At 38.6% G+C, this 10,206-nt stretch overlaps 1 protein-coding gene and 1 long non-coding RNA gene across 2 annotated transcripts; one reads left to right on the forward strand and one right to left on the reverse strand.

Moving 5' to 3' along the window:
• The first annotated feature begins 227 nt into the window (after positions 1–227).
• insig1 (insulin induced gene 1) lies at positions 228–7,624 on the forward strand. Its single transcript, XM_007555620.2, has 7 exons — positions 228–336; positions 1,078–1,420; positions 1,518–1,865; positions 3,740–3,864; positions 4,091–4,257; positions 4,697–4,796; positions 6,228–7,624. Exons 2-7 carry the CDS (start codon positions 1,363–1,365, stop codon positions 6,255–6,257), a joined length of 828 nt encoding a protein of 275 aa, XP_007555682.1. The 5' UTR covers positions 228–336; positions 1,078–1,362; the 3' UTR covers positions 6,258–7,624.
• LOC107836642 (uncharacterized) lies at positions 5,632–6,221 on the reverse strand. The gene is made up of 2 exons (XR_001662588.1): positions 5,990–6,221; positions 5,632–5,752 (listed from the first exon to the last, which is right to left on the reverse strand). It is a non-coding gene; the product is annotated as an uncharacterized LOC107836642 (long non-coding RNA).
• Positions 7,625–10,206: the final 2,582 nt, after the last annotated feature.

A 10,206-nucleotide genomic window follows, 5' to 3' on the forward strand; every position in this document is an offset into this window, starting at 1 on the left:
GTACATCACCACAAAAACACGTATCTGTGTTGTTGTCGATCCTCAGATGGCGGTCATTGACCCTCCTGCAAATAACAAAATCACAGACAGACGTGATAGAACTCCACACACCCCTAAGCCACACCTCCTGCAGACTGACTCAAAGTTCAATAACTCCTGCACCATGTGAAAAACAGAGAAGAAAAAAAAGCTGTGCCACTAACCCCATTAACCAGTGCCCGCCTATATATAAGAGTACCTGTGAATGAAATGAGAGCTAACCTGGCAAGTTTGTGTTTAAAGTAAGAAGAAAGGATTTTGTCACCTTCTCCATCCCAACGGGATCATAGCTGCTTGGTAAACATATTTTCATGTATCTATTTTTTTCCAGTTATATTATATTATAATTTAAAATACTTTGATGTTGCATTGTGAAAATTGCTGTAACTTTTAGGAAACATTCATGAAACATTGCCCCGAAGGTCCTTTGAAGATAACAGTTGCAAAAAGAACGGCTCACCTGATACTTCAGAAGGTCGCACTGTGATGTTGAACTTATCCTTCAGAGAACCTTCAGGGAATATTTAGGGAACTGTGTGCATCCATGGTATCACCACCCACAATAGGGTTGGAGAGGTTTGGGTAACTATTACCCTAATAATTCTGTTGAGGTCTCTGGCCAATAATTCAAGATTTCGTCCTTGATGAAGAAAGGCCATGATACCTGGAGTAAAGAAATTAGGGAACTGCTCTGGAGGTGGTTCAAAATAAGTGCCCCAGGAACTGGGGCACTGCAGCTCAGCCCTTATAAGGCAACAGAGTGCCACTTCCACATGGGTCCACCACCAGCAAACTGCCAGGTGCGATTTTAGACATGACCTAAAATTGACTGTAATTTTTTATCATAAAAATATAAGAAATTCCTAAATTGGAACCAAAACTAAAATATATTTTTGTCGTTAAACTACGACTAAATAGGTAAAGATGAGCCCTGCTGGTTATCGTCCGATTGTGAAACACAGCAAAGTTTTTGATGAATGCCTCTCTTTGGAAGTCAAGGTTTTAAAAGTATTGTTTCTACTTTCACTTCTGTCCCAGAACCACCTAATCTCTGGGCGTCTGTCTGCACCGGACGAAGGGGGCGGGGCAGAGGCGTCACGTCATATCAGCCGCCGCGCTCCGATTGGCTGCCGACTCTCACCCGACACAGCTGAGATTGTTTTCTGCAGAGGAAACTGCTGTTCTTGTTGGTACGATCAGCCCTTCTTTACTCGCTGAATGAGGCAGCACGGTGTGTTTACCGAAGAAGATATGAACAGAACAACGTCATTCGTGTGACTGTTGTAGAGAGCAGGAAAACAAAGCGGGGGGGATCCTGGCTGCATGAGCAGGCGTGGAGGTTTCTATTTGAATCAGACTCAGAAACCGTCTAGAGAGCAAGGTAAGGGGGCTAGAATCCTGACTCTTCTCACTTCAATCCTTTTCTTTCTTTTTTTTCAGCATCACCCTAATAAGACTTATTTCTTTATGACAAATAGAGCAAAAGTGCCAAATGCCCAGACTAGAAGACCACTGCTGGAGCTGCTCTTGTTCACCGAAGGCTGAGACCAAGCATTCGTCCGGAGCGAACTGGTTCGCTTCCAAAGCTGAAGAGATGATGTCCATCATCACCGCGATGCTTGGCAGCGCCTACGGCTCCCTGCACGACGTCCGCACCGCCAACCTCATCCGAAGGGGTCTGGTCCTCTTCACAGTGGGGGCATTTCTGGCGCTGGTGCTCAACTTGCTGCAGATACAGAGAAATGTCACTCTGTTTCCCGAAGAGGTGATGACAACTCTGTTGTCATCTGCCTGGTGGATCCCGCCATGCTGCGGGACAGGAGCTGGTGAGTGGCCATTCACTTTATAAAACACTTTCCTACCGTGTGTCAGTGGTTGCTAACTTATGGACAAAATGACACATTAGCCTTTAAACTAATAATGTATTGAGCAAGTAGGGCGCTTCCTTCTGTTGTTCATTTCCTTGCAGATACATAAGGTTATCATTCACAAGCTACAGTCTAAATTTGGTATGTCAGCCAGCTTGTTATCAAAAAACCTGAGTATAGACGCGTAATAGAGATGCCTGCCTTCTGATTGGCTGCTCACTACGTGAGGTGTGCGCTCATTGGTTGATGTCATAACGGGTGAGTTGAAGGCCCTCCCTGAAAACCCCGGACACATCCGTGTTTGGCTCCTCCCCCCATGTGCTGCGAGGCAGAAAGAGAAATGAAACAAAAAATGATGTTGAGTTTTTTTTGTCTTTTATTTAACTGTATAGTTCCTTGAAAGGGATTTTTGTATTTCCTTTCACAAAATTAGAGGAAAAGGCAGCTACTGTGTACTGCATTGAATTAAATAAAAGCCATTAAAACAGTTATACATTGGGTTATGTAATCTAAAATAACAAGCAGAAATAAATTAAACAAATGTTCCTTAACATATTTTAACTACACATTTCTATTTTAATAAATGTTAAGTCTTCCATGCTGTAAAAGGTTGTTATTATAAATTAGGCTGAGTTTGTAACATAAAGAAATGCACAGGTGGTTTTATGTTGGAGATTTCCAGATTCCCTTTGTGTGAACTAGTTAATTAGGACCAGCCTTGGGCTAGATGCTTAACAGTAAGCTATTGATTAAGATGGCTATATTAAATTTATATTAAAAATATATTTGGTGTCATTTTGATTTAGTACACAAACCTAAGACAAAACGGAAAATAAATATCAGCTAGATTTACTGGCAGTTTTCAGGGTAATCTGTTTATTGTCCAGAATAACAAACTTTCAGTATTATTTTTTTTATATAGATCCACACACATAAGACAACTATATTAGCTAGTTAATTTGATGGACTCACAGAACTTGTAGATTGTCAACAGTGGTTTCCAGAACGCCTTACCTGGACATCCAGGATTCATGTTAATCCAGTTAGTTTAGTTTACAAATATTTCCCTAGCACCAGATGTTTGTTTTGTGAGGTAAAAGTGCAAGAGCCTTCTTTTAGCCAGCTGTCAGGCAGTGTGCAGCGACATGTTGGCAGGTTTTCTACATAACCTGATAAAATCTTTAAAAGCATTGTTTATTTCACGTGTTGCTTACGTCGCGTGAGTTCCTATCGTGTTGCTGAAAAGTTGTCCTTATTTCCTGCCTTCATTTGGTCCTTTGTTTTTGTTTTCTTTCCTCACTTTCTTCCTTGTGTATTTCATTCTTTTCTTAACTCTATCTGTCATTTCCTAATTTGTGTCTTTTTATTCTTCTTGAAACAGTGTGTAAGTATAATGAAATGAATTTTGTTCAGTTTTTAACCACAGAAATGGTGAAGTTCAAACTTGATATTTTTGGCACGTTTTAGCTACAAATTTCAATGTATTTTGTTGCGCTCTGACAAATGAAGGAAGATATTGAAGTTCGGATATTTCAGATATTTTGAAAAACTAGGTCTTGTTTTCCTTCACAATTATCCTCCAATTTGTATTGATCTTTGTAATAAAATCTTAATAAAATACATTACAGGCTACAATATAAAAGTTAAAGGATTTGAATACTTTCACAGTGCTCTGCATGAGTGCAAATGAGTCACTAAGTAAAAAAAAAAAAAACATGTTCAGCAAATAATCTTTCACAGCTTTCTCAGGATTGGCTCACTGTGGGTCACACAATTTTCTGCTTATCTTGTATAATTCAGGCCTGTTTGTTCCTCTTTTCTATTTGTTGCAGCTGTTATCGGCCTTCTCTATCCCTGCCTCGACAGCCATTTGGGGGAGCCGCACAAGTTCAAGAGAGAGTGGGCCAGTGTGATGAGATGTATCGCAGTGTTTGTCGGAATCAACCATGCAAGTGTTGTATCCTTTCTCAAAGTGCTGATTCCCAAACTAAGTTCTTCTCAGAAGTTGTAGTAAATTCCTCCAGAGGATACGGTTTGGACACAATGACCGACTTTTACATTTGTTATTGATGGAACTCGGTCACAATCGGCCAGACAAATATTTGCTTGAGATCACAGTCCTACACATCCTCCCGTTCTGACGCCAATCCGTTCGACTTTGCCCTTAACTTACGCTAACCCAGAAACTAGATTTCGCCAACAATGTGCAGCTCTCCCTGACCCTGGCCGCCTTGTCTTTGGGCCTGTGGTGGACATTTGACCGCTCCAGAAGTGGCTTTGGCTTGGGCATCACCACCGCCTTCCTGGCTACCGTCATCACACAGCTGCTGGTCTACAACGGAGTTTATCAGTGAGTCAAACAGTTTTCGCTCACATAAATCTGCTAGTGAAACTGACTTAAAACTATGTATCTATGTCATTAAAATCAAACTTCTAATTTAAGAATTTTCTAGCCCCTCTGTAAATTTGTAAAAGTGCATATTTAACGTTTAGCCTCAAATAGGGGTTTCAGACATTAACTAAAATCCTCCATCAACAACATTTTCTGAAACCTAAACTGTAGGAGGCATTGTAGTTAGGTAATCGCAATTTCGAAACATTTTATACTTAACTGCCACAATCTGCTTATCAAATTTAGCCAAAAAAGAAAAAAAATAAATAAATGTCTGTGGACTGTTTTACTGCAATTTGTGTGCACTCTAAATCCAGAACTGCTCAGTTATAAAATCTAAGTTTTTCTAAAAACCTTTACAGTTATTTAATAATCCGCTTTATTCCTCTTTTTTCAGGTACACATCTCCAGACTTCCTGTATGTGCGCTCCTGGCTCCCCTGCATATTCTTCTCAGGCGGTGTCACTGTGGGCAACATCGGACGGCAACTGGCCATGGTAACGTTTGCTGCCTTTTCTTTTGGGTTTTTAATTCTGTACGAAAGGTTAAACTTGCAAACTGATGCCTAACGTAACATTTACATCACACAGTTTAAGAATGTTGGTTCTTAAACTTTCATACTTTTATCAAAGGCAGCAATAAAGCTGCCTTTGATAAAAGTATGAAAACCCTTTGTTTCTGCTATTGATTATCTGTATCATTCCCATTGACCAATCAGAGGCCACTTGGTTGTCAAAGTAGTTTTCGCTCCAGATGTTTTAGTGGAATACGTCACATAATTGACTTGATGTTGACTGCCAAGCTGAAATTCTGAGATCTCTTTTATTCTGCTGTATTTGCTCAGAATAACTCCACTCCATTTATCTCCATCAACTTCCATACCACTTATTAATAAAAATAAAGACTTTAAAAGGGCTCCTATTCGTTACATATACTTTTTTAGCACTTATATAGCAGAGCCACAGAGCTTGCAAATAAATTGCATGCTTCCCCCCCTCCTCCCCCCCAGTCCCCTTGCTTTTCTGTCATAATTATCCCATCAAGTCAGCTTTGATGTCTTCATTAAGCTTGTGCCTGGAAGCCTCACCTCATTCTGTCTGTAAAGTAAGAGTCCCGTCACTCCCTCAGTTTGACTCAGCGAGAGCGTGAAAGCAGATTAAGAGCTCTTGTTTTTCACAGTCGCTGCGAGGCGCTGAGAGCTAGTCAGGACTCGGCTGACCAGAGGGTCATTCGCTGCTTGTTGTTTTTGTTTGCGATGAGGCCTGTGGAATGCTGGCACAAGTCTGAACGTGGGGGTTTTGTTTGCTGTTTTTTTTTTTTTTTTTTTTTTTCCCCTTTTCCTCCTTCTGGTGCTTCGGCTAAGGATCAGGGGGCGAATTAAGTTGTTGTTTTATGCGCCACCATTTTTTTTTTGTTGTTTTCAGAGCATCTTTATTAAGATTCATATGTAAGCCTGTTATGGTGGAAAAAAACATTTTAGCAGAATTTTCCCACATGCAATCAATTAAGGACTGCTGTTTTCACTATAGTTTTAGAGTTAATAGTGCATTTATTTGCTGGTTGTCAATCAAATCCAAAATAAAAGTATGTCAACATTATATTATTGAATATAAAACCCATTTATTTTTCAGGAATTTTGGTTTTGATCTTTAATGAAATTAAGAACCCAGCACTTCTGGGGGGATCATACCTATTTTTCTGTTAATATATAACCAGACTGTAAAGTTCTAAAATATTACATTATCCTTTAGCCCTGCATATTTTAATGGAAAACTCATACATATAATTTTGCAAGCCAAACGCACATTAGCCTATGACTGAAAATTGACATTAGTCATAGACTTCGATGCAATTCAACGTCTCTACTCGTGTATTTGAGTTTGTGTTCTTCTTCTCAGCTGATTGCTTTCACCTTTGTCTTTCCTCAGGGTGGCGTTGAGAAACCCCACATGGACTGAACCGTGAACTGCACAAGTGCTATAGAGGAAGACCTTAAGTGAAGAACATTTTAAGCAGAAATGGATTAACGAGAAAGGAAGAATGAGAAGGATAACCTGAGAAAAACCGACTCCTTGTTTTCGACTCCATCCTTTGTTCTAATAACAAAGTACAGGTCAATTCTGCCCCATCCGCTAACGTGCCATGCCCTTCGAATCTTCTTGCAGCCAAATGAATCGCCATTCTCGATGTCCTCCATTAGCATTAAGGCATCCTTCGCACTGAACTGGAGGATGGACTTGGCCTTGTTTTGATTTTGTTCTGCTTTGTCTCATGTGACAAATGGACACACAATGATTTTGTTTCATGAAGTGGACTCCTGTGTGCGCGAGTGTTTGAGTGTGGATGTAGTATGGTCTTAGCAGAAAAGACTTGACGATTTTGCAAAGATGTCTTGAGATTTTCTTGGGGTTTTGTTTGTTGTTTGTTTTAACCTGACTGAAATATGGTCATAAAAGGGAAATTTAGTCTGAGTGAGGACACGCCTGTCTTCACTCTTTCATAGAAATGTATTCAGCGGTATTGCATGTTTCCCATCAAACCAAATTAAAGTATTTATTTTTAGAAAGTTTTCACTAAACTAGCAGACGCATGTGGGATACAGATTTAGACTCTTCGGTTCTTGAGGAACAGTTTGGGAAGTTATTTGCTTTCTTTCAAATTTTAACTTTAGCTGAACTACTTGAGATTGTGTAAGTAAAAAATACGATTTCTCAAAGGTGAATTTTAATGTACAGTTAATTTAGACTTGCTTTAAATTTTCAAGAGCCTCCAAATTGTAAATGCAATTTATAAGCTCCAGTTCCCTCACCTCATCAAAGTTGGAGCAAAGTTTTTATACGAGGCCTTGCAGATTAGATGCGATATGAGTAAATAGTTGCAGGATTGCTTATTTCTTGCATCAGACCTCGCAGGGTTGCAGATCTGCAGCTGGACTTTTCTAAGAGTTTCTTATTTGGAAATTGCGCTTTGAACTTGGGGAGCAAAAAACAAAAATGCTTAGCTTTTCTGCAAATGGCAAAATGGGTTTGTTGCTTGGTTAGTTCCAGTAAAAATGAAGATGAGCTTTGTGCATTTGTTTTCAGGATTTCAGAGGAAAGCAAATGGTTTCCCACAGTGTTGGTTTATGTAGACGTGGATAGTTGAAATGAAAAGCAAAATGGTGGTATGTAAAAAGTGCCATTGTTCAGAATACTCTATACTAAGTGAGTATAAGCACATGCATTTGTGTTTAAGAGGTACACTGTAAGACATTTGGGGCACCTCATGCAAAACTTGACAGCCTCTTCTTTGATTTTATGTTTTGCTTGTAAAAAAAAAAAAAAAAGTACAACATTGACTTACAATTGGTTGTCAGTACAATATCTATTTTTTTACAGACTGTATTTTCTACTGTTTTAGATCCGGGCAACAAAAAAAACAAAAAAAAAACAGGATGGTAGTTGAAAGGAAAGAAGAATGTCCCATAAGTATATAACCTTTAGGAGCTAGATGTCTCGTAGAATCATGTGATCACACTCATTTTCCCAGTCACATCTTGAAAAAAACTCACTTCAACAGTTTGGGAACATGCACCGATCAAATGTGTGGGCGAGACATTATTACTTAAGATTTGCAATCTGTGATTGCCTGTGTTTTATAGAATTTAGTGCTTTTGTCACTATAAGGGTTTAGTTTCCTCCTTTTGTGTAGAGATATTGTCATTAGTGCTTGTACGTGTAAAACATTCTGCCGATGTAATCACACAGGTATTGCCACACTAGACCGACAGTATGTTTAGTGTTTAGGGGTCAAGAGGATTAAGTGCAATCACACCACACATGAGCCGATCATTCTTATTTATTATTATTCTTGACAAAAGGCTTAGAAATGATCTATGTACATGCAGTGTGAGTTGATTGGAGAAAAACAAAAAAAAAAAAGCAATAACGTCGTTTTGTTTTTTTTTGTCAGATTTCATGCCTTTGGAGTCAACGCCAATGACTCTCACCAGACGAGATAAAAATAAAAAAAATTCTATGTTGTGTCAAACCATTGATTGAAGTTCATTGTGTAGCATTATCTAAGGATACCTGATATATATATTTTTTGAAATGTGTTCGGTGGCAGACCGCTCCAAGTGGAGTCTGCATTCATTCAGGTATGCTAAACAAAAGAGGAAGCTTTATTTATTGTATTTTTTTTTCTTCTGATGCGGCATATCACCTTGTTTTGATGTGTTTTAATTCTGTCTTAAATTTGAGTGATGTATGTTTTTTTTGCTACCTTGAGTTCAAGTGAAAAATAAAAAAAAAAAAACTGACAATATCTGTGTTGTCATTAGAATCATGAAGGGATGAAAGAATGAATTTTTTATATTTAAACAATGTTTAATACTGAAAATCAAAGTATATAGAAAATGCAGTTTTCACCCAATGATTTAAGAAAAAAAGTCTATGATAACATAAGTGAAAAATCATGATTATTATTTTTATTTATTTATTTCGAACATGATAGACATATAAAATCACACACATGAACCAGGAATGCAAAATACATTTTTGTGCAATAATCTTAACGTGCTCGGATGATTTCTTGTATGATGCAGATACTGTCTAATAATTCTGGTTCTACAAATTATACACACCACTTTGCTCTTTATTCAAAACAACTGCCTAATTGAGTTTTACATCAGATTATTTTCTTAAATAGTGATCCGAGTACATTTTTTATGTAAAAAAAAAAAAACACCAGTTGATTCTTTAAAATGAAGTAAAATATTAATTTGTATTGTAGTAAAATTATCTGTCTTTCCAACTTAATCACCACTTTCAGTGCCAGTGAAGCTTGAAAATTGAGAAAATCTCCTTCCTCCACAGAAAGTGGAGGAAGGAGATTTAGTCACATGAGACCAAACCTGAACGTTTTTCTTTGCATACGTGTTTGGTAAAAAAAAAATTTCAATGTAACACGGTGGTGGTAGCGTCATAAAAGGGAACTTGGCCAGAGTTGATAAAAGAAAGACGGTTGCACCTACATGAAGGAAAACGGCAAAAGACTTCAGGTTGGGGTGTAGGTTCGCCTTCAGGCTCTTTACACTATTCTGTTTTTCATAGAAACAATCAAAAATCACATCCTTCTCCTTATAGAGCAGCTATGCTAGAGTTTTTGCTTGCACATCAAAGTTTTTTTAGTTTCAATTTCACAAGTTAGGAAAAACACATCTTGTCCTTCGGAACAATGGAACCATTTTCACCACAAATGTTACACAGGGAAGATTTCATTGAATCCCGTTACTGAAAAGCTATATAAAACAGTTACAGTTTGCAACTCACTGATTTTAAACAGTTTCTGAAATAAAAGTTAAAAGACAAAAAAAAACAACATCTCTTCCATTGTTGGTGAAAACACAACTAACCCAAACAGCGTTTACTATAGCCCCTTGAATTTATTGAAGTCTCAGACTATATCAGAATTAAGCTGTCTGGGGAGCTGGTGACTGTCTCTGCTGCCACGGCGAAGCTCAATGGATGAAGACGCTCTTTTGTCCCTGCGCTCTGTCAGTCCCCAAAGCCACCATGATGTCTTTGGCTGCATCTTCCTTCTCCTTCCTCTTCTTTGTGGGACCATCACCAATGAGCCAAATAGACCTGAAACTGCTGCCCTCCCACTTGTGTGTCACTGGGATCATAAGAGACTGCCCCTCCTGCTCTTCCTGCCTCTGTCTGTCTGCCCCATCCCAGAACACGCCTTTCTGCAGGGCAGCCTTCTATTTATACCTAGTGGGGGACTGACAGTTAACCTTTTGCACTGGGGGAAAATTTCTGGGAGAACAGCCAATGTCTGGAGGCTAGTCTGAATAAACCCTCTGTCTATCTATCTATGTATGTAAGTCGGTCTGTCTGTGTGTGCGTATATATATATATATAT

The sequence above is a fragment of the Poecilia formosa genome, unplaced genomic scaffold (assembly GCF_000485575.1).
Source record: "Poecilia formosa unplaced genomic scaffold, Poecilia_formosa-5.1.2 Scaffold71, whole genome shotgun sequence".
Lineage (NCBI taxonomy): Eukaryota > Metazoa > Chordata > Actinopteri > Cyprinodontiformes > Poeciliidae > Poecilia > Poecilia formosa.